This window comes from Lonchura striata, chromosome 5 (genome assembly GCF_050655825.1).
Source record: "Lonchura striata isolate lonStrDom1 chromosome 5, ASM5065582v1, whole genome shotgun sequence".
Classification (NCBI taxonomy): Eukaryota; Metazoa; Chordata; class Aves; order Passeriformes; family Estrildidae; genus Lonchura; species Lonchura striata.
This window is the reverse complement of record NC_140707.1, coordinates 9,012,834-9,038,558: the sequence shown is the minus strand read 5'-3', so window position 1 is coordinate 9,038,558 and position 25,725 is coordinate 9,012,834. Positions and strand designations below refer to the sequence as shown.

The 25,725-nt window shown below is 36.2% G+C and overlaps 1 protein-coding gene across 1 annotated transcript in view; it reads right to left on the bottom strand.

Moving 5' to 3' along the window:
- Window positions 1–722: 722 nt before the first annotated feature.
- The window catches only part of LOC146767222 (uncharacterized), a 27,502-nt gene continuing 2,499 nt past the window's right edge, over window positions 723–25,725 (bottom strand). Inside the window, exon 3 of the mRNA XM_085582355.1 lies at window positions 723–25,725. Coding sequence (XP_085438481.1) covers window positions 25,702–25,725 — 24 coding nt within the window. The 3' untranslated portion in view covers window positions 723–25,701.

The window sequence follows — 25,725 nt, the reverse complement described above, 5'->3', positions numbered from 1 at the left end:
AGCCAGGAGTATTTCAGGTAAGACTTTACTTTTGAGAATCTCAACCCGTGCAGGTCTGATAATAATTTTCTTCTTGTTTTCAGAGAGAGTAAAGATGCCATTAGTAGATATTTAGCAAATAAAAGGGTCTGCTTTTACAAATAATGACACTTAAGGTGGCATACGTAATTGCATCCTCTGCTGGCAGACAAAATTAATTTTACTCCCTAAAACAAAATATAGAGTCTTTACTTGGGGAGGAATGTCTTGATCCTGATATTTGGCCATCTTCAGCAACTTTTGTACAAATAGATATCATATCTGTATATGAATGGATAGTAATGATTTCTAGTCCAAAATTATGGGCCTGATTCACTCTAGAAACCAAGGGCAAAACCATATCTATTTTCATCACAAAATTCCTTATTGGTTGCATAATGTATCATCCGCTTCACTTTCAGACTTCTTATGACATATGTCATCCTAAAGGTCAATTGAAAAAAAAATTATAATAGAAATTTTACCTGTTAAACATCAAAGGCTAAAGTCACATGATAAAACTGGGCAGGTGCACTGAGCTTCCTGTCTATTTTGCATTCTTGTTTCCCCAGTTGCTATTAAGACATTCAGTTCATTATACATTTTTAGACCTATATTGGAATAATTTTGGTCTGCTAGTCAGCCTTTGTTCAATAGAAATATATTCATAAGACCTCTGAAAGATCTATCAGGACCCAAAGAAGAGGTGCAGTACAGCCACTTCATCATAACAAGAACTAAATTCATTTAGTCAATTGTCTTGGATGTTTATTATAAAATGATACCTTGGGAAGGCTGGCCTAGAGCAGAGGCTGGACAGAGCTAAAGAATAAAGCAGGGATTGATTTAAAGGATCTCCTCCATGGATGCACCTTGGGCAGCACCAGAGCCCAGCCAGGGCTGCACCCAAATGACCCAAAATGGTCCCAAAATGCACGAGTGCTCCCGGGGCTCTCCCTGGGATCAGTTCTGCTCCATTGGCACCTTGGAGTTCATTGTCCCATTCCAGCTCCAGCCCAGGCAGCCCCATCCTGCTTGTTTTTCTCTCTCCAGCCCACGGTGTTTGTGCTCCTGGGCTGAGATTTGGATCATTTGTCCTTGGTGCCCAGCTGGAGCAGGAATTGTTTTGTGTCCCTGCTCTGTGCAGAGCTCAGCATCCCCTGATGGGGAGCTCAGAAGTGCACACTAAAGCAGCACAGAATCTGGAAAACACAAAAGCTGAAACCTGGGGCATCAAAAGGATTAATTGTTCAGGTATATCAGCATGATTGGAATGTGATGGCACAGCTGTGGGCCAGGAAGGAAAAGAGAAGGAAGGAACTCTGTGGGTCGTGTCTTGCTTAGCTTGCAGCCCAGTGTTCTTTCCTCCCAGCTCTCTAAAGGAAGGAACCCTGTGGCCCATACTCAGCAGGACAGGGCTGGGTCCTGAGATCTGCATCCTGTGGCAGTTTTGTTAGCCCAAATCACGGACCAATTAGGCTGGAAAAGGTCTTAGAGATCCTTTACCAAACAGCACCTTGTCACCCAGAGCATGGCACTGGGTGCCACATCCAGTCCTTCCTTAGACACCTGCAGGGACAGGGATTCCTTGGGCAGCACCTTCCAATGCCCAGTCACCCCTTCTGTAAGAAATTCTTCCTTGTGTCCAACCTGAACCTCCCCTGGTATACCTAAAGGTCTTCTTTTGCTATTGTTGGTTGCCTGGGAAACAGTCTGACACTTTGATTCTTAAAGAAAAAAAAAGAAGCAAAAGCTCTATGACAGAAAGTAGAAGGTGAATTTCTTGGAGAACAGAATAAAATAAACTAGATCTTGCTTATTTCATTTATTTGAGACTAATCTTTGTCTCATATCCAGAAACCCACATCTGGGATGTTAATATTGCTTGGAAATGGTTATTTCAGGTGTTACAGAGTTTTGAAAGTGTTAATTTTGAAGAAGTTAGCTCTGTGAAAATGTAGATGATTTGCAATATGTGTATTAGGTAAATAATTAGTTTGACTTCCATTAAATTGCATGTTCAGTGAGAAGTTTAGGCAAGATTTCTGTGTTTGGGGATATAATTATGTATACCATCTTAAGTGTCATTATTTGTAAAAGCAGACCTTTAATTTGCTAAATATCCACTGGTGGCATCTTTACTCTCTCTGAAAATAAGAAGGAAATCATTATCAGACCTGCACTGGTTGAATTTTAAACATAGGATACTCAAAAGATAAAGCCTGGAATACTCCTGGCTTTTATCCATCAAGAATAAGAGCAACTTTAACAGAGCAAGGAGACAGGAGAATTGATAGACTAATTAACAAATGATAGAATAATTCAACTAGATGTTCAGCAAGAAGTTTAGGCAAGGTTTCTGTGTTAGGGTGTCCAGGGTATGCTCATGATCCCCACTGGTACCCATAAAATGGGATTTGGTTGCTGCAAATCATACAAGCAAGACACAGAAGAGCTTAATGGGCTGCACCCAACCACCTGAAGTTTTATGTCGTTTTATTTAGTTTATTTAATTTTATTACTGCTGAAGCTGTACCCATCAACAAGTGAGGGTTTTTTTCTTGAGTATTGCCTAAGAGGAGACAAGATTCTGGATTCCTGTCATCTGCTGAGTGCTAGGACCCAAAACAGTCCGCAGGGCTGTCCTTGCTCTGGGTGTTGGTGTGATTTTTGTCAGCTTAGAGCAAGAAAGCTTCACTTCCTTCCTGCTTTCATGGCTTACTTTTCTCTTTAGAGGAATGCACACATATGTAGATGGGTATCTTTCAATTTCACCTACATTCTAGTATCAAAGTTCAGATACACTATGGAGTATTACATTTCCTTTCCTATTTTCTTCTTTTCCTGTAGCTTACACCTTCGTGAGTCCTCTTCTACAATAGAATCTCCCTGAAATGTTTCTTAAGAACATCTTATTAGCGCTGCTTTCAAACTGTATTTGATCCCTCGCTAGAGAACTATTAGAAAATTACAAGGTTGATTTTCCACAATTAAAATTAATTGTCCTTAGTCACAGCCTTCAGTCTGCTGCTCCTCTGTCAGGAATGATAACTTTAATACAGCAAGACACCCAGGAAATTCTGCTTTATTGGAGTTGTTCTTCCTTCTTGAGAAGCCTGTTCTGCTAAGATCCTTCTCCAAGAGGGAAAAGATGGAAATACTGGTTCTGTCTACATCAGTCTTCAGTAGAAGCCTTCTTTTTGAATATTAGGAAGATTGCAACATTGGATAACACAGTATCCAATTTTATCCAACTTAAAAGAGCATATTAGTTTTATGACAGAGTATTTTGACCACAGAATAAGATTTATATTAAATAAATTGATGCATTTTCACTTTAATTCAGTAATTTTGTTTTGGAAAACTAAGAGGATTTTAATTTGTTTAACCTCTATTCAGCAAGTAAATTAATTCTGAAGTTAATACATTTAAAATTTATTTTAAGAAATATTATCAGTCAATTAATTAATTCATTCCTTCATAAGGCAAAGTAAAAAAAATACTACTATCGCTGGCAGAATATTCAGAAAAAAGTCTAAAACATTGCTGGTATGTGTTACTTCTGAGATTTCTTTTTTTTTTTCTAGCATGTTAAATTTGTCCATATTTTGCTCCTTTCTGGAGACCTCAATTTTAATTTTGTTATAATTATCAGTTTATCCTTTGCTGTAGTGATGTTGTATACAGGCATGTTATTTTTAGGAGATTTTGTCCTTAAATCAAATCTGATGCTTGTTCTCTTTATGACCCCTTTTTGAGATCTTTTTTCAGCAGCACCAGTCATTCTGCAGTCTGTTGTACATGTGCTGATATTTAGCAGAGAAATATGAGCAATGCCTCCTCTGAAAGCAGAAAAGAGCCTTTCCCCAAAGCATCTCTTGATACATTAAAAAATTCTGACTCGATTCTGCAAGTGAATTTAACTGCTTCCTCTGACTGTGATCTAAATGTGTTCAATTTATTTGCATCTTAAATCTATTTTAAGTTGTAAAAAAAAGCATTTTGTTTAAGTCTCGATTTAAATTTGTGAGAGGGTACTTCTAGGGGGGGTACGAGGGTGGTTATTACTCCATGTCACCAGAAAAATTATAATTTATCATCTCCAACAGCATTCTCTGAGATCTTAATGTTCTGAGAACAATGTTGTACTTCTTCAAAAGAGTCCTGAATGTAAAGCAGCTTTATTTCCTTCAGTGGAATTAATTAGAAATTAAGTTCTGAATTATACCTGTGTTTAAGGGCTTTGAAAGAATAGATACAAATTATAATGGCACACTGGAATCTTGAGCACAGGTTTTCCTATTGTTTCAATCCTGTTTTCTTTTCTCATGAACTTTGCTCTTTGTACTTCATTCCTAAAGCTGGTATTTTGAACTTGAGATGAGTTGCCTGAAGCTGGCTTTGTTGGGCTGTTTAAGATAAAATATTTCAGCTATACCTAGGAGCAAATACTGGCACAAGCCTGATCATTTTTTCTTAAAATAAATCAAGAGTCCTCCTGGACATTTTATTGACATCAGCTCCATACTCAGGAACAAAGATTAAAAATTAATTAAAAGGCTCTGAAATCCTTGTTCAGCATTCTTTGACATGGGTTTTTGAAAGCAATTTTCATGAGTAAGTCTGCCCAGTGCTGAAGTGGAACAGTAATAAGATTCAGAAGCTAATGAGGGATTTTATCAAACTGCAGTAATGGATTCTTCTTTGTTTAGAGGTAATAGTTCATTTTAATATGAATTAATTTTAATACGGTTGATGCCATGAAACAGTAGCAAGCTGCAAGCAGGTGACTTTACTTCCAAATCAAAATTCTATAAATTAGAGAATGATACATTTAATACTTACAGAATCTTATAAAACAACTTTCTTGGTGAATCAGTGAATGTGAATTAACATTGCATCATGCTAAGGAGAGAGAAATAGTGATATGGGTCTTTTTGTGTGTTTAATGATTTTGCATAAGAAGCACAGTAGTTTCTATGAGAAGTTTTCCAACATTGAATACAGCTCATAAAATATAGCAAATATCAGAGACAAGTTTGTCTGCAGCAGAGACATGTATCTCCTTGGCAACTCTAACTCTCTGGTCGTCTTTCCTGTCGTTTTCTGGGAAGTGAAGTATGTCACTGAAGTCCATCCATGTGAAAAGCAAACTGCTACCTCAGAATTAGGAGGAGGAACTGTTCAGCCCTGTTGAAAAAACACAGCCTGGTCTAGGCAAAGCAGGTGATTAAGATACAGGAGAAAGTCCAATGTAATATTTATCTGAAATAATCACAGGAGAAGAGCTCACCTTGTGGTTGTTGGTGTAAATTGAGAATTTAAGAAATAGACTGTGTTTTGTTGTCTATAAATAATTAAGAGTTAAATTCTCTGGTGGTAGCTCCCCATTTTTGCTATGGGAAATAGACCAAGATATTGAATATCTGTCATATTGTTTCTGTCTGATTTGGGTTATCCCTGGGAAAAAGAACTTGCAAGAGTTTCAGAGTTCCAACTGGAAATGTATTTTGCGCTCTGTGAAAGAAGGTATTGCACAAGCTGAGGGGAGCACAGAAGACGAGAATAAAAACCTTTTTTCTTGATCATGACCTTGAGTTGTCTTTATTACAAGGATGGGGGAGTATATTCTTGTCTTTTCTGGGGGGTGGTGGGGTTTTTTTCAGGCTAGAAAATAAGAACATTTGCTGTTGACCTGAGCAGATGTGTAGAGAATGCCTTGTGCTGAGAGGTATTACAGAAGTTTGGTTTGTGAAATGTCAGTGTGGGTGGACCTGAGATGATTGAAAGGAGGGATGCCATGAATTCTTTACAAACATAAATTTGCCCCAAACTCCATAGCATTTGCGAGAGTTGTTCATCAATGGTATGAATAATCTTTTGGATTGGATCTCTGGTATGTCCTATTATTGTAGCTCTGCAAACTCAGGGAGAAATGGATGTTCCATGTCTCTTGGAGAGGTGGTTCTTTGTTAAACATTGCCATTGCTGTTGGGCTTTGAAGTTCTCTCATTCTTGCAGGCTTTTCTGGGTGTAGTGGGAAGAAGTTCTAGTTGAAATGTTTTTCAACATGAATTGAGACCTCATGAAATATTAGAAGTAGGGAAATGAAGGAATCTGCAGTTCTGAGAATATTATCAGGGAAAAAAAAAGATTCTGTGCAAGAGCCATCTCCCGCTGAATAGGTACAAGAAATGTGTTGTGCTCTCTAGCACATTGAAAATCTGCCCCAAGTGACAGAGGGGAGTTGTCTTCTATCTTCCTTGTGCTGAACCTTCTGCTCACTGTAGGTTTTCAGAATTGCTGACCTAGTAGAAGTGTATCTCTGGATTTCTGCATAGCCCTGACAACCAAAAAAAGGTGCACATCTAGGAGAGAAGCATGGGAAAAACTGTTTAAGCAACAAGGATCCTGGTGGATCTGGAGTAAGAAAACAAGCATGATGGAAAGAGATTGTGCCAAGGGTGGGGAATGCTTTCAGAAGCATTCTGAAAGTACAGTTGTAGGGCTGCAGCAGTGTTAGGGACTATTTCCCCACACAGGAAAGAGGAAGACAATCCCAGTGCAGCCTCAGCAAGCTGAACCCTGGCATGAGTCAGTAACTGCTTTCAGCTACTGAAACAAACCAACCCAGAAATGGGGAACAAGCTGAGAATTAAGAGTGAATGCTTTATAATGATCATAATCTTAAAATAAGGTTCAGGGGAAAAAAAACAAAAACAAAAAAAACCCACAAAAAAACCAAAACCAAAAACAAAGCAAAACAAAAAAAAGAAACCAAAACAAAACAAAAAAACGAGTTTTGAACTTATAATATTCCAGACTGGGTTTAAAATGGTAGCTGGGAGCAGTATCTCTGATAGTGAGTTAAGCTTCCCTTAGCATGATGTATTGCACATTTCTGTCAGCATCACTATGGAAATATGACTTTCAGAAGCAACCAAAAATACTTGCTCTTTTAGTGAGTAACAGTTTAAAGCATAACTCTATATGGGACAAAAGGCTCCTCAGAAAAAGTACAACTCATCCTACCTGTCCTTGGGAGCTAGTACATGCCAGAAAGGAGATCAGGGATAGCTTTCAATTCAATTAAATTCAATTAAAGCCATGTGTTTGGCAGCTACCAGAATGTTTTGTTTCCAAAGGTGGAGGTCGCTAGTGTCAGGTACAATAGTGTGCATAAAGGATGGATGCTGAAGCAGAATGGAGATCAGTGACTTGAGGAGCCAGTGGAACAGATGAATGTTATTGTGGGTTTTGTGTAGGTCTCAGGGTCCAGCTTTTTAGCACCAGTTGGCTGAGTCCTTCAGGTTTCTATAGAAACCTTTTGTATGAGACTTTAAATAGAGGCTCTGCATGCACCAAAAAAGTAAGAATTCAAGAATTCTCTGGTGTCTTTGGTTACAGGCTCCTTCTTTCACCCAAAAGTCAAGTCTTACAACATTGACACGATCAGAGATACTCTGCAAGGAACAGTGCTGCAGTGATAACAAATATATGTATGATTTCCATAATTTTGTGATCTTTCTTTGTTTTATGTACATAAACTATCTAAAATATACACTATTCCCAAAAGTTAGTATGCCTCATTTAATACCAAGTGAATATTAATTAATTTATAATTTCTTTAGGAAAGATAGCTATTTCTCCACAATTCTGAATGTTCATTAATTAATGTCTTCTATTAAAGTTCAACATTATTGGTAGAATAATGCTTAAAGACCATGAGACAAATTCTGTGCCTGAGGGCATTGTCCAAACACTTCTTGAACTCAGGCAGTCCAAGTCATCTGTGTCTTTAAAAAATAATTATCTCTGTATTCCAAGATGTATTTTGTACAGCAATTTGCCTAGAAGGATGTAACTGTGCTAAACGCAACCTTGCCAAAGCTCATTCTGATAAAATATAAGTAAATAAAAATACTGAGCCATGGTTCTCTGATGCCAGGCAGTTTTCCTTTTGTAAGTCTTTCTATCCAGGACCAGTCACCTCCAGCTTAACAAAATATTTTCTCTCAAAAATGGATAAATGTAGTATTCAGTATTCTCTACAATATTCTTCATTAGTGCAACTTTTACCTTGGGATCTTTTTTGCTTGGATGCTCCAGGTTTCATGCCAAATGAGCTGAGGACACTTTTTTCCCTTGGCATGCTAATTTTGCTAAAAAGTAAGTTCAATTAACCTTTTTCTTTCCCCAAACAGGTACTTTGATTAACTTAAAAAAAAAAAAAAAACAAAAGCAAAAAAACCCTAGAAATTGAGACTTCTATTTTCTGATTTATACTTCACATTTCCACTGCTTTCCAGGAAAAAGAAGTCATCCAGGCTTCTTTTGAGAAACAGAGTAGCCAGAGCCAGTGAAAAGTGATTCTCTTTGGTTCATTAACTCACTACTCCAGCTTTTGATGACAGAATTGCTGCCTTGTAGAAATTGGTTTTGAAAGGACTAGTTCTTTACCAAGCAACAAACCCTTCCTCTTCCTGCTATTTCCTGTGCAATATTGGGAATTTATTGCTAAATTATTAATTTTGGGGTTTGTTTATTAGTTTTTCTGGGGTGAATTCTTTGTCAATTTGAGTGACGGGTAAAATGCACAATGACAGGACTTGGATTTCATAGGGATGTTATGCTGTTAGATGTCCTGTGAACTCAACAGGCTCTTCATTCACTTTGCTATTGTTCTTCCAGAAAATCCAAAGGCGGTTTATGTGTTGCTGCACAGGAAACCCTCAGTGGTGGAAAGGAATACAGAGATGCTGTTCTTGGAGCTGGTAAATTGATGTCCTGCTGGTAGGCAAGACCCCACATATGGAAAACTTTTTAATACCTACTCTCAATGAAACCAGCCAAGACAGCTTTCAGATATTTTTTTAGACAGTTTTTAGATATAATTTACAAGTCAACTTTTAGATATGGTGTTGCTATTGGACACGAAATGAGTACACAGAAACTTGGGAAGTTCAAAATAGAAAAAGAGCCAGTTTTATTTAAACACCTGGTATTTATAGAATTCCAAAGGTGACCATGGATTTGGAGGATGGAATTACCACCTCTCCAACCATACTGGTCCAAAGCTCAATCAATCATTTCTCTCACCCACAGAGAAATATGTAAACTATTCTATTTGTACCTGAAATTGTGTGGGAACTCTGATTCTCAATATGTAAACATTATCAGAAGGCTAAAGAAGTTTTATGAGAACTTTAAAACTTTCAAAAGAACTATAAAAGAAAACTTAACACATTTAAAAATCAGGGCAATAATATGGGCCTGTCAGTTGTTTCCTACAACTCCATAAGTTTTTTCAAGAACAGTATGGGAGAGAATAGAATTCAGTAGTTCCAGTCAGAAGGGACCATCAGCAATCCAATTGTAGTCCAACTGCAAGTAATGGTAAGTGAATTTCTAGGGGATTTTTAGATGAAAAAGTCAACTCTATGCTTCCCTAAGAGTTATAGCAGCAACAGGGGGAAAAAAAGAATCATTAAAGTCTGCCTAGTGGAATCAAAAGGAAACTAGCTGCTGTCAGACAACTTGGTAGCTATCTCAGCTGAGCTCTCTGGAGCAAACTTAGAACTCCTTGTAAACTAGAACTACTTGTAAACTCTGAGCAGTACAAAATAAGCATGTTACATAACTCATGATGATTTACAGGTGCAAAATCACAATGACTGTACAGGTGAGGGACCTCCTGCTGGATTTATCGTTCATGATTCCATGAAGAAAGTCTGTTTAAAATAAAAGCAATACATAATGTTAAGACTGTCTATTTAATAACCATGTGTGGCCTCCTTTGGATGTTCTCTAATAACCTCATGCCTTTTTTATATTGTGCCACCCTAAACTGCCTAGGACTTGAGGTGAGGCCACCCCAGCTCAGGGCAGAGCAGGACAATCCCTCCCTTGCCCGGCTGGAGATTAATGAACTGGTGGTTTGGTTTTTTTTTAATCCTGTGAATTACAATATTTTGTAGTTGTATATTGAAACAGTTGATAAAATACTTCTAAACCACTAAATTTTCAAATACTAATTACTTGGTCAGCACTGTGCATGACTTTGCATGCTACTCAGTTAAGGATCCATGAGGATGAATCTCTCAAACCTTGTCTGCTCAGCTCACCCTCATTTAAAGACAAGATTATGTCTTGTTGAAATGCAGAGAAACTGCAGATGAAAGGTCCATCACAATGTCAAAGAATGGAGCAAGTTAATTTGGATGAATGTACAACAACCTGTTCTGAGCCAGGACAGAGAAGTAATATCACTCTGTTGAATTGCACTTGTTAATTTGTGTCATCTTTTGTTCAAAATTATTTTCAGCTCTATGATTTAGATATTTCTGTTGCTGTATGACTGTGCTTCTTTTTTCAGATGCATCTCAGTAAGATATTTGCCTTAATGTGGCATTAGCTAAATTTCTTGTGCACCATTTGATAGATGTTTGTTTGTTCTTTGTGCAAGTTAAGCAGTGCTCAGGTAGAAGAATGTGTGTGTTTACTAGAAAATGTAAAATGCCTCAGCTCCAGAAAGAGGCATTCACTGGCTCCTCCATGTGGTGTTCTTTCTTGGCAGCTGAGTACCTAGATTGGGGATGGATGGCCCACGTTTTAAAACTGGACTTCATCACATTTCACAACAAAATCCCAGGTAAACCATTCTGCTCACAGCTCTGATGACTTCTTAGCTAGTGTAATAGTCACTTCTCATAAAAGTGATTTCCCTTTGGTTAAGTCCCATGTGGCATATTTCACAGGAATCCACTGAGCTAAGCTCAATGTTCAGAATAAAACCTTACCAGCAATAGTTATTTTCTATTATAGCTCCTTTGGTCTTGGTTAATATGGGATTTTTTAACTTTATGTTTTCCTTTTCAACACTAGTGGAACGTTTGTGTCTCTAAATTTTCCAAATTTGTCTAAAAGATACCTACAGTGAGTGAAAAATTATTTTCCTATTTTACCTTCAGGATACAACTTTGCAGTGACTGGGAAGAATGTCAAGCTTTGAAAGAGCGTTTGCTGTGTCTAAAGCAGGTGCTCTTGTCTATGAGAGAGAATTACATGCAATTGAGATAAAAAAGGGTCTGGAGCCCACCCTGGTGCTGAGAATTTGTCTGTCATTCACATGTCCTAATTAGTAAGCACTATATTCCCAATGAAGTGTGAGTTAGGAAGCATTTCCTGCAGAACTGGAGCACAATATGAGAGAGCCAGGTAATTAATTACTGGCTTCCCAGACATGTCAGACACAGGCCTGTCAGCAAGGCCTCCACAAATAACTAATATCAGCTGTTTTCTGCATCTTTTATGACACACATGAACTTTCTGCAGTCACCAGAGAGAGCAGATCGGCTATGACCCATATCATTACATATTCCTTCTAAAAATGGTGGTAAACGTTGATAGAAGAATAATACAAGCTGAAACTTTTAACTGAGTTGGCTTTGCAGGGCTAATGGTTTTTGGGGTTTTTCAGCTGTAATGGCTTATTTACTACCTACTGACGTGGCATCTATTGAGATGATTCAGAATAATATTTTATTTATTGCTGATTGCCTTGTGGTTTGTAATACTGAGTAATTCATAGAAAGAATGATCTTAGCACTGTGACCTTAATAACTTTGTCCACCAGGGAAAGAAGTGCATTCAGGAAAGCAGTTATGGAACTAATAGTTCAGATTAGTTTTTTACCTGCATCCTATTTGAATTTACTTTTTGAAAAAGAGAAATGAAGTTTGTTTCAAATTATTGTTTCAATTCTCTTACAAGCTTCTTTATTAGCAGTATTTTTGGGTTAGGTAACTACGTTTTAACTGGATGCAGAGATGGGCTGTAGTGGTTTTTGTTTGTTAATTTGAGATTTTATTAATTTTGAGATGTTTTGGTTAATGTATTAATGAGTATGGTGGGTTTGGTGTTGGTTAATTACCAGTGTATTTATTTTTTGTTGTGAGGTAGAATTAGGAGAAAGGTAAAGTAGATTTAAAATTTTAAAAGGGTATAAGGAAAATTTTACTAATAGTAACTAAAAGAAAGAAAAAGTAGTAAGAATTAAAGTAATTTTTTTAGAATTTTTTACCATTTGTATTGATAATGTAAAGAAATAAAATGTAGAAATTTTAGTTAGGTTTATTATTTTTTAATTATTTTTTTAGTTTATTTAGGGAGAGAAGATTTTTCTTTAATGTTATGAAAAACTCTCTATGCTGAGTTTTTCAAAGTAGAATAGAGTTTTTTAAAACTGTGACATGGACCCAGCGCCAAAGCTGTGTAATATATGCATGTATTGAATGATCCATAACTCCAAACCCTGCCAAAGAGCTGAAAAATGAATTAAATTCCTTGTAGGCACTAGAAGGATTATTTTGCAAAGGTGCAGGTGTAACATGCATGACCAGTGGCACATGCGACGATGCAAACTATATAATAATGTAACAGTTTAAATCGAAAAATAATGAAAATAGTAAAAGTTCAGTTAATGAGATCTCAGACTATGTGATACTTTAAAATTGCATAACCAGGCAGCCTGTAACAAGCCATGCTTTTAATCAAATTAACGAGTCTACAGTTGAGCACTGCTGGTGACTCAGAAGAGTTTTTCCCTACAGCACAACCTCCAAACAACCCTTCGTGTATCATTCATTAAAGTCTCTGTAACACTACGGAAAGCACAGGGAGATACAGGACTAGAGATTTTGAAAATGGAACCATACATGATTTTGGAAAAAAAACAGCTTTATATCAAATCCTACAAGAACAGTTACTTAGAATGCTTGTTACCAAAAAGTCAATTCTGTATCTTCTCCCCTTCTGTGAGCATTGCATGTATCCTCAAGTTTCTTTCTATGAAATACTCATATTCTTAATATTCTTAATACTTGTTTCAAACATGAGAATTTTGAAAATATTATTTTATTTTTATTTTTCTTTGTTTAGCTAAATTCAATCTTGATACAAATTAGCAAATCCATCAGAAATCTGAGATAGCATCTACCCCTATAATGAGGCCTGAACTGAAAGAAGCAACAATGGCAGCACCATCAATACGAAGAAAGATTCCGTGAAGGATGATATTTGAAGAAAGAAATAAATTATTTATGTTGAATTGAGATTTATTTAATTTTTTTTTATTGCTACTCTTGTGCTTCTGATAAGCGTTTAATGACTGAAGTTACCACAAGCCCTACCACATGGTTAGATTTCCAAGCACAGGGTAAAATTACAATAGTGCAGGCTCCTCAAAGGTGGAAGAGCTGAGTACATGTCTTTAAACTTAAAGAGATTGCAGAATTATCATCCAAGTGCTGAAATAAAGCTGTGTCTTGCTGGTGCTTCTCCAGTAAACAGGTCAGTGTTTGATTTTGAACTACCAATATTTAATACAAAATTATCTTGGATGGAAAAGAGCAAATAAGCCTTGGATCCAGATCCATTTTTAAATCATTGAGTGGGGCACTATCAGTTTCACCCACGTGGTTTTTGCAGCCCTTGCTTTATTTGCCAATCTAAAGAGCTGTTTCTCTTCAAAGCTGGCAAGACAACAAGAGCAATGTCTTTGAAAACATCACCATTCCACAGATGTCTCAGCAAGGTGACAACATCACTGTTCCACTGATGCCCCAGGTTTTAGCTTTTACATTGCTCACACTCTGTGCTGCTTTAGTGTGCGCTTCTGAGCTTCCCATGAGGGGATGCTGAGCTCTCTGCACAGAGCAGGGACACAAAACAATTCCTGCTCCAGCTGGGCACCAAAGACAAATGATCCAAATCTCAGCCCAGGAGCACAAACACCGTGGGCTGGAGAGAGAAAAACAAGCAGGATGGGGCTGCCTGGGCTGAAGCTGGAATGGGACAATGAACTCCAAGGTGCCAATGGAGCAGAACTGATCCCAGGGAGAGCCCCGGGAGCGCTCGTGCATTTTGGGACCATTTTGGGTCATTTGGGTGCAGCCCTGGCTGGGCTCTGGTGCTGCCCAAAGTGGATCCATGGAGGAGATCCTTTAAATCAATCCCTGCTTTATTCTTTAGCTCTGTCCAGCCTCTGCTCTAGGCCAAGGCATCCCCCAGGTGCCTCAGCCAGGTGAGGGTGCACCTGACACTTGCTGTGCTCCATGGGAATGTACCCAACACTGACACCCCCACAACATCCTTCCCCAAAGTGCTGCCTGACTCCTGAGCATTTAATGGAATTTGCAGCTCTGGGGAAAAATACAGAATGGAGACAATTGTTGTGAAGGACTTTGTTAATAGTACCAGTGTACAGCCAAAGACAATTCTCTTTTTATAGGATATTACAGAAATATACCATTTTCTAAATAGGATGACTGAAAATTGTATATGTTTCATTTACACAGGCCTGTAACATGCCATGGTTGCCAGAAATAGGCAGGTATGAAAAAAAAAAAAAAATTATATTATGTAGTTCCCATGGCACAATTTATAAGTGGATTTTTAAGGTGGTGTAAATTATGTGTTCCCCTTCATCATCCCCTGCAAGCATGAAATGTGCTCTGATTTTTAATAACATTGCAATGGTGCTAAAATTATACTTTTAATGTTTTGTTGTGTTTGGGTTCTTTTAAACTAGTGAAAATTTATGGTATTTTAATTTGAATTTAACACTAGTTTAATTTTGAAGAAAACAAGTATTTCTTAAATGTTAATGGAATGATCTTCCCATGGACAAAACTGCAGTTGGTATTTCTTAGTGATTTTGTGTTGCTTAACTAGTCATCTTTTTGCTCTGACAAAATACTCTTACTTTATATGTGTTCTAAGCTTCAGATTAGAAGTATAGGAGTCTAGTTCCTGAATTTCATTTCCAGCATTTATACCACATAAAGGAAGTTTTATATATTCATTTTTTTAAATTAAACCAAAAATAAGTATTTTCTCTATTTCTGCAGTACTCATCTGTTCAGGTTCTTATTTTCAGCCCAAGTCGACAGAATTCATTAACTATACAACATTAGACTCTGAATTCTGAATTAAGTAACTTTTATTTTGTAGTTAAGCAATTCTTATTTTCCTAGCAAGTTAAGAGATACCTTCCTCAATATGGGAATGCTGTTGAGCATTTGTGTCATTCTCACATAAGCAAATATAATCAGGACAGCTCGTCTTATGTTTGATAGGCTGGGAGAGGTAAACATGCCAGGCTGCAGTGAATATGAATATAAATGAATATAAATAAATTACAGCTTTTCAGCTCCTCATTCAGTGCATTCCTTTTGTTATCAATGTGCTGAAACTTGTGGCTAAAATGGTAGAAAAAGGAATGTATTATACTTTCACAAGTCATGTTTCTATACTTAAACAGTGCTACTTTCTTCATGGACGTTCCCTTTCTTACAGGTAGATATATTCTTCTTTATTTTAGTTCTGCATCTCTTCATTCTTGGCTGGAAACATTTTCTGTGTGCTAGAAGCAGTGTTGGAGAGAACCCCTCTCTTTTATCCCACACACATTTTTTTTGTGTCTCTGTTGATGTCACTTTCAGGAAGTAACAAGAACAATTACTTTCTTATCCCAAATTCTAATTGCAAAATGCAATAAATGTAGGTGGAATAATGATAGCTGAACAGGGAATAGCATACAGACACACAACATCTTAAAATGCTCTCCTGCTGCAATGAAATAAGTCAGTCATTCTGTATTTAGTGAAGAAATTTCTAAGAATTACATCTCCCCTTTTCTATGGCAAGGAAGGAAAATACTTTGAAATCTTCAATATATTTTTTTTTCTGTTTTTGAATGAAGAAGTGTTTGTGGTTGTAAGCTTCTGTGTCTCACACCATTATGTTGTGGTGTTGTGGGTTCATTTCTTTCCTTTTAAAATTTTTTAAATATAACATACATTATGTTCTTCTAGTTCTTATTACGAATAATCTTTTCTGAATGGAGCTTTGTCATAATTCAAGTGCCACTAAAATAAAGGTTAGATTCTCTGTATATAACTTTGGTGGAAACGCTTTTATAAATTACTTTATTGTTTCACAGGCCTTGGAGAGTGCTGTTGTGGATGGCAATGAGTGTGACTCATCAGGCTATAGAGCTGGAAGTGTAATATTAAAGAAAATAAATAACAAGACTGAAAAGAGCATTAAATGAGGAAATGAGGCACGGATGCGTGAGACAGAGGGTAGTCTACTGCATGTAAGTAGATACCACCTAATTACTTGGGAAAAAGAACTTAGTGAGGAAAGAGCAACACCATGAATGATCTGGAAGCCCTGTAGGATATGCTTGGCTTCTCAAAACAGTATATATGGAGGAATAGTTTGGAAATTCCAGTCCTGAAAGGGAATGCATTAGAATTGTTGAAAAAGAGATTTATATTATCTTTTTTTGTTGTTGTTGATTTTACTGCTTTTTAATTTATGTGCTATTATAAGAAGGGTTTTGCATTGTGCAGAAACATCTCAGCATATTCAGTGTCAAAAAACCATGGGATTTATAGTTCTAAAATAAAAAAAGAAAAAATGCTCAAAATGTTCTCTCAGTTTAAGATGTTACTCTGGGAACCTTTAACAAACTACAGCTGGGAGCTGTAATATAAGTTTTGTTGCATGAAAATCTGATCTGAGAGCCACCAATGCAAAGAGGGTAGTGCCCACTGTCACTCACCTCAGCAGGAAAGGCATCACCATTCTCATTTTTACCCCAGAACTGTGCAAGACTTTTGGGGGGGTCCTTGCTCTTACCATGCTCTTTTTTTTTTTTCTTTTTTCCCCCTGGAACTTTTATTCTTTTATAGAAGAGAAAAATAACTCTTCCTGCTCTACAAAGGAACATTCCATGCACAAACTTGCCTTTTTTGTTTTTATCTTGCTTGTTTTTTTTGGTTTTAGTTGACCATTGACTGTGGACAAAAATACTTTTCCTATATCACTCAAATGTGTTTATGTTATTAAAGACCACCAACACCACCACCCTATTTAATGCATAAATTGCTTGGAAAGTCTGAGTGTGTTAAATTCTACCTCCAATAAGTTTATTTTGGTTAAAAAAAACCCAGGGCATTCTGTTGGTGTGGAGTTGTACCAATACTGATGAAAGCACTGATGTGGCCAAACCCATAAGAGGTGTTATTTAAAGAAAATGTAAATTAAAGTGGCATTCAGGTCTTTCCAAATTCAGTGCTCATATACCCTAGGAACTAAGGACACAGAATGAAGCTGCTGAATAATTTTCATGTTGTGAAAGTTTGTGAGCAAGTTGTGTCCACAAGAGACACAGAGATTGATAGGGGTGTGCCCATCAACATTTTGCTGTTGAAGTTTTTGCTCCAACAACCAAATGAAATCTTTTGCAGCTCATTCCTTGAGATTTTGAAACACCCATCAGCTAAGCCTGCTGGGAAAACCAAGAATATAATATATGTGATAATTTCACTGATTGAACATATTAATGATTAATTATTGATTAATACAGTGGATCAAGTTATTTCTTATCAAAATAAATTATAGGGAGAGCTTTTTATTCCACAAATTGCATTGTGGATTTTGAAATAAGCAAGAATAATATGTCTAGGTCTTATGAGAATCTTTGTTATCTAATAAATATATTTATTAGATATATTATATTTATCAGCACTATAATAATATTATATCTCTGATATATATATATTTTTTACAAGATTTATTTACAAGATGAGCTGTTTGGCAAATAATGCATTTTCCAAATCTCTTTCATACAAGCTACTGGAATATAACTAAATCTGGGGCCTTGACAGATAAAAAGATAAGTGTCTTATAGTGTTAGTTATTAGTCTTATAAATGATGAATAACTTTCCTTATAATGATAGATAATTGCAATCATATAATACATACATATGTATACATACATATATATTAAATATTATATTTGTGCATATCATATGTATATAGATACATACATATGTGTATATATGTACATATATTTATATGTGCAAATATAAATAAAAATAATGGTTTGATTCTATAATTTTTAAAGGAAATATACCATTTCTAAAGAACTAAATAAAACAGTTTCAACAATGTGTGTCAAGAACTGTAAGTTAGAAAGTAAATTTAGAGTCACCAAGAGAAAATACATTTTATATTAAAGTATTGATAGTGGTTTGTGAAAAAATTTTGTTGGTAAATAAGTGACTAGTGTTTCTAGTAAAGATTTGGATATTCCCTTGAAAAAAAAAAATCAAAAAAAATGAGATCATCTGGGGCTTGGGCAGAGCAAGAGTTTTGTGGCTGTCATTTCAGATACGTGCAGTGGTCAGGCTCAGGTAGCATGTGCATGGACAATGTACAGGAGTTTTTACAGCTCCAGATGCTGAGGATGATCCCAAGTTTTGGGCTTCCTACTGCAGTTGTGATATGGCTGGTGGCAGTTCTACCAGTTCAGGAAAAATCACTGTATCTACTGGAGTCATTTGCTATATTGGAATATGGGATGATCATGTGAAAGGATGGTTTAAGCCTAGGAGGAGGGTTCTCCCCTATTCTGGCATATTCACTTCTTTCCCTCTCCCACAAGCATTTTCCATTATCTTGCACTTCCATGTGGGAATTTCCTTTATGGTGGGAAGGAAGGAACTTCCTGTAGTGCAGGATATGTGCTATGAATCATTTCATAGATCATGTAAATGTGCACATTTTTTCTATTCTCCTTTTTGAAGAATATTCTTCTTCTATTCTTCTCCTGCTGAGGTACTGACATCAAACTTCAGAGGCCTGTAGATAATCTACTGTTCACCTCCAGCAAAAGACTGACATCCTAAATCCAGATTTAGGAGTCCTGGTTTGACCAGCTACAAAAGTTACAGAAAGAACTCCCAGGAGTATTATAAAAAGTAAAAATTCCAAAAAATAGATAAAAAATAATAGGTATGGATGTGACATGTCTTTACACTTAAGGAAATGAAGAATTGATAGAATTGATAAAAAACCAGAACTCCCAGTTTTGAAAGGCATTATGAAATTTCACAGAGCTACTCGTTAAAAACTGCTTTGCTCATAAAGCAGCAGTCCTTGCTAAGTCACCATCACACACAATGGGTAAAACCAGAGGTGAGAAATTTTCTGTGTTTTTATGTTCTTCACCTGCTATTTTTCTTTTTGCTATTTTACTCTTTCCCCCCTGAGCTACCCAACAGAAATCCAAGACCTTCTGACCAGCCTTGACTTGATTTCTTCTCTCAGAAAAGTGTGATTCAGCAGCAGTAAATGTTACAGGTAGATACTTTTATTTCCCTTTCTTAAAAACATCAGCTGCAGCAAACTTGAATGTGTTGTCTTTATTGTAAAAAACACATAAACTATTCTTATGGATTTGACCTGAATGTTTTCATTTACAGGAGGATATCTGCCTGGTATAATGGTAGGTCTTGAGTTTTGTTTGTGATGGTGTTTGTTCTTGAATTCTTCTCAGCAAAAATTCACCAAATGCAGTAAATTCTCTTTCTTGTGTTTAGCAATAGAAAAGGTCAGTCCTATTAGTGATAAACAGAACTGACTGAAATTTGTGTGCACATCAAAACTGATCCAAATATTCTCACATGAGTATTGCAGTTAGTCTCTTCTAACAAAAGATGGCACTGCTCAATTTTCTTCAAAACTAATCTCCATTCATTGAAACGGAATGCTCCTTAAAAAGTTCCCTTGTCTTTGTCTAGGATCTGCATACTTAGATCAGTATTTGTTATTGCCAATGTAGTAATAAATTGGCCTCAGATATTTCTAAAAATATCTGTTTCCACAAGAAGTCCCACATGGAATAAAACTAAGTGCCAATAATTCACAGATTACTCTTCCAACTCGTTGAAATTCAATTTGGAGTCAATAATTATTTTATGGATGCAGTTTTTCTACAATTAGGAAATGAAAGGACAATAGCTTCCAAGGTTGTCCCAGATGTATTTTTTTTTTTTGTATGCAACATACATTAACCATTTAGATATTAATTTAACTGCCTATTGGTAAAAGTATATCTTTTCCTCAAAACTTTCTGCTTATGTTATGGCCAAAAGCAGAGATTTTACATAAATTCGAACTTCCCCAATGCCTTTATAAAATTAGACAGTTCTGTACTTCAGAACTTCAAATTTGCTAAATTTAGATACAAATCCAATGATGATCATAAATTAAAAATTAGGAAGGCAATAAGAAACACATGGAATTTATTTAGTGTAAATGACTGTAGTCCCCACAGACAAATTTAAAACAAACCTGCAACAGGTCTGTCATACCTGTTAGCATGACTAAAATGCAAAAAGCAAAGAAAAGCCAAAACCAAAATGTTAAGGATCATTGTAATAATAATATACAAATGTCAGAGAGTAATTTAATTAATTCAGGGAATAAAACTTGAAACACCTCAGCATAATGTGAAAATACACAAAATCGTGAATATTTTTGTCATTGTCTTATTTTAATACAATCTGAAGTGTCAAATATACAAAGACACCAGAAATTTCCCAAGGTACCCAGTGCTCTGTGTTAAGTGGCACCAAAGAGGTTCTGAATGGTTTGGATAAAGAGTAAAATTTACTTCCTGTTTTTTTGTTAGTTTGTTTGTTTTGTTTTTAATCAGTTGTGGTGAAATGTCTATATTTAAGAAATTACATTTCACATATTTTTTTCAGTTTTCTGGGTTTATTTTCTAAAAATTCTGAGACGCTGTGCTTTGAGAAACACTCTTCATGCTCTTTTTCACTTCTTTCCATGCTTCCCCCAAGGTGGGACAAAAATACAAGGATTCCCTCAAAACCAGGAAATTTTAAAAATTATTTTATTATTACCTTTTAGAAATAAAATTGCTAAGTGAGAGATTCTGTATTTCCTAAGAAGTTTCTTCAGAATGACAAAATGTTTTTTTTTTTAAAGAAAGAGTCAGATCAACCACAAGAAATTATTGAGAGAACAGTAAACCCTACTAAAAATAAATGCCTCCCAGTTCTGGTGGGAATCCCTTTGAAAGGGACCAGCAACAATAGCTGGGAAACCTGAATAAAAAAAAAAAAAAAAAAAAAAAGAGAGAATGTAATCTGTAATTCAAACAAGCTTGTGGAAATTTATGATAATGGCTTTACAGCAATTCAAACAATGAAACAATTCAATTTCAGAAGGGCAATAATGAATTTTTTATTGGCAGAGGAGTCCCTAGTTCTTATATGTAGCTCACTAGGTCAGTCTTTGCAGCAAATAGGACAATGATGCATTGCTAAAAACTCATCATTATCCTCATTGGGTAGAAAGAAAATGGTGTTTTTACAGGTCTAGGCCCATTTTCACAGCAAGAAATCACCGTACCTCATTAAAAATACATTAGCACTTTGTTTATCTGCTCAGGAAGAAGGGCTTTAATGAGATTCATGTTAAATTACTGTTTTGAGAGAAACAGCATATTAGATAGTACACACATATTTCAGTACATATGCAGTAAAAAAAAAAAATCTTCAACCAAAGGAAAAAAAACCCACGTAATACACTAAAAATTAAGATGCAGAAATCACTACTTTGTGGCTTTTATTCCCCATTGTGCCTGTAGAACTTCTTCTAATATGGCACTCTTGGAGATGGAATTACTCCATGTGTATGGACTTAAATTTGCCTTTCTTTGGCCCGTATCTTCTGGCTGCACAGCGGATGACACAATAACTTTCTGCCAGCCCTGTCTCCAAGCCCTTTGCCCTTCCTGTGCTCTGCCTGCATCACTGCAGGGCTTCTCTCTTCAAGCACTCACGTCATGGCTGCGTTTACCAGAGCTGGAAATGAAAAGTTTAACTTCTCCCAAGGGATGCTGCAGGAAAAAGTCTTCCCAAGGAATTGGACTTTTTGCTCCCTCCTCGCTCGTGGAGAACTCTGCTGACTCCTGTCACAACCCCAGCTGCCAAGAAGTGACCAAACAGGGGCTCAACTCAGGAAATTCCTACAACTTTATCATATCTAAGGTACTGAAAACATTCAACCTACTGCTAGAGGTCTTTTAGAAGACAAAGCAAAGCAATATAGAATAACAAAAGAGAGCATGAGGAAGAGCTTGAATGTGATGATCAAAATTAATGCAAAACTTTAACAGCAGGTCAATCCTGTGTTGAGTGTGAATAGTGGTAAACTGAATTGCAAACTTTCTCACAATTACTTAAAAATGCATGTGGTTCTTTCTAGAAGGGATGTGACTTCCCTGGCATGCTGCTCCTCCATGGTTCGGCATCAGCAAGTGAAATGAACAGTACAGCGATTTTATGATGTGTGTGGTTGGCAGATGTTTTCTCAGGACTTACATTCCTTCCCAAGTGGCATCACAGCAATATGCAGTTAAAGAAGTCAAAATTTCATGTAAATAATATTTTTTTTTTTTAATATGCTAATTTATATATACTGAAAATGAAAAGCAACTGTTAAATTTTTTTTCAGAAAGTGAACATTTTCAACACAACACGGAGATTGTGAAAGCATTTCAGGTAAAGGCTGTTTTCATTTTCTGCATTCCAGAAAAATAACATGCATTAAATTTTGTGAAAATCTTTGAGACCACCTTAATTTCAAAATATCCAATCATCAATGAAGCTACCTCACCATACACCTCAAATCAGAATTCTGTGTTCCTTAGGATGTCAGCAAAATCCATATGGTGAAAGGCGAAGCACAATAAAATGTAACAGAAAGCAGATTGGAGAGGATAGTGTGGCTGTTTGCAGCCAAAGTCCTGCAATAAACCTATGCTCTCTTACCTTCAGGTTCAGTCATGTGCTGTGGTGCTGGTTGCAGACACTAATGCAGCTAATTAAGGATGTTGAATAAGTGATAGAAACTCTCATTTGGGCAGTTCCAAGACTGCTGCTGTCACGAGATAGACAACTCTGTTCACCAAAAATTAGATTTTGAACACAAGCTATACCTTCCTTTATGCCAAAATAGCATCAAGAACATGGTCAGAATAGGAAAAAGATGATTATTACAAAACACTAAGCACTGTGTTCTTCCAATAAACCCTTCTGCTCTAAGAAAGATTATAGTAAGTTTTGTTAAATTATCAGAGGAAAAGTCAGTTCTTATCCCATCCACTGCTGCTCCTTAAATTCAGCAGTGCCTCTTTACACTTGGCTTGCAAAAAGCACCTCCTCTTCCTTGCTCCATATGTTTTGGCTTGAATACAGTAGTTTTTTGTTTTATCAGGAAAGCCCTTGGCACAGTCTACCCTGCCCCTGATGATTCCTGACCCTGCCACTGGAATCAATTTCTGTTTGTTTTCCTGTGCCCTGTCTCCCAGCCCCAGGGAACTCAAACTTTACACATATCATCCAGGTATTTAAGGCAAATTTGGTGAAGGGCCTAGCTGTCTAGGATATAGATGAGAATTTAGATGCCCATGTCTAAACTCATTGCTTGTGCTTTTTTCAGTTTTCTTTCTGGGTTTATTTTCTAAAACTGCTGTGATGCTGTTCTTTGGGAAACACTCTTCATCCTCTTTTTCAATCCTTTCCATGCTTACCTCAAAAACAAGGATTCTATTTTTAATATTATTATTACTTTTTAGAAATAAAATTGCTAAGAGATTCTATATTTCCGAAGAAGGTTCTTCAACGTTACAAAATGATTTTATTTTTAGAAAGAGTCATAAAGATCCTCATAAGGATCAAAGATGACAAGATGCCTGTTGCATCCCAGCAAATCTGGAAGGAAATAAATGTGGGCTGTACTGTGCATTGCTGTTTGTGCATGCATTTTGCATACGTGTAGAGTCCTTGCAGAAAATATGAAAGCAAGGATAAAAAAATCCAAGACTCCCACTGTCAGGAGCATGTCCCAACTGCTGCATTGCAGTATTCTTGAGTAAAATCCACTCCCACTCTCTGACATGTGCAAACTGCAGGCACTTGACAGCACCTGAATCTGTAGGGTTTGGATCATGTTTGTGAAAAAGTCAACAATAATAATAATGAGAGACCATAAGTAGAGAGGTTTTCCAACTTCAATAGAAAAAAAGTAATTTGATTTGCCCAATAGGAGATGTACTGTGTTGTACAAGAATATTTGACTTGTGGAATAGGAAGGATGTAGTAGGAATTCTCTATTTCTACCAGAAACAGTATAAAGAAATATTAGAAAACTTCATTTCCTCATCCTTTCAACTTATAGAATGAAAAAAAAAAATTATCTGGGTGGCTAAAAATTAAAGTCAACATTGTTTAGTTGCAAACTATTCATATAATATAAAAGCTTTTTATCTTTAGGAGCTTCCTGAGTACTTAAAACTGTTCACTTAGAGAGAATGGAATGTTCTTTCAAGTTTAGGTTAACTTAACGGAGCTAGTAGATTCTTTGATAAAACAAATTAGCAAATAAAACAAATAAAGCAAATTTTATTTGCTTCAGTATTTATTTAAAACATTATTGTGACCATTATTGTGATGTGACCATTCTTAGACACAAACCAGAAATATCAACAGTAAAATACTACTAAAATAGTATGAAAAAATAGTCTTCCATACTTTCTATTTTTATTAGAAAAATAAATACTATAAATAAATTAAAATATAAAAATATATAACAAATACTACATTATAATAAATAAATACTACTAAAAAAGTCTTCCATACCTTCTAATATTTTTATTAGAAAAATGAATAATTAAAATACATAATAATAAATTATATCTAAAGTAACACAAGTACAGTAGTATTTAGATTGAAATGTGCAAAAATAATTTATTGTGCTCACTTGCAACAGGCAATTAGGAGTCAATCTATATTTTCATCAAATGTAATTTCCATGTGGTAAATTCCTAACTTCTTCTTGTAAAATAAGGCAACTTTCAGAGTTGGGAAACCTCAACAAATTATGCGATTCTGATTTCTATGTGGTCAAAGAGAACTACAACTTTAATTTTTACATTTTCTAACTATTTACGTAATTATCATGAAAAAGGTATAGTATTTTATCACCTTATAGTTTTCAAGTACTTTGATATCTGTCTGCATTTATTTAGTTCTGTGTTATGGCTTCTCTTATATTTCTGAATTTAGAGTGTTGGCTTCTATAATCTGAATAGAAAAAATGATTTTTTTCCTCTGAAAAAAAGGAGATGGATGGGTGAGATACATACATAAAGGAGATAGATAAGAAAGGCTTTGAAAGCATGTAGAAGACACCAAGTTCACATTTCATGTGGTTCCTGTCCGTTTGAAGACATGTTAAACCAGGCTGTGACAATCAGGCTGCAGAAATGTAAAGAATTCATAGTAAAGCAAAGAAATATCAAATGGTCCATTTGTTATTTCTGCTTTGACAGTACTGTTTCCCCTACCACTATGGCTATAAAATCTGCTGTTGCCTAGTATAAAAAAAATGCTTTATTTTTCCAGCACAGCCTTAAAATGAACTACATGTCATGTAGATTGTCTCCTACACGACTTGCCTTTTTGGAGATGTTTAGGAGAAAGGAATTGGATGGTCCTTTCAGGTGTCAATGTGCAAGGTGTAATCATGTTAAAGGCGTGCCTGTGGGTCACTCTCCTCCTCCTTTGGGTCAAAGACCAGCACGTGCTGGTCAATGACACGCACCACCCTGCTGAAGCTGCCCTGCTTTTCTTTCTGGCTCTCTGGCCGGACACGGACCACCACTTTGACATGGCTGCAGACATCTTCCCTGGCTGGAGTCATCCCTCCTGCTCCCCAGCCTCACTGCCAGCACTCGGTCAGATCCAGCAGCTGAATCCTTT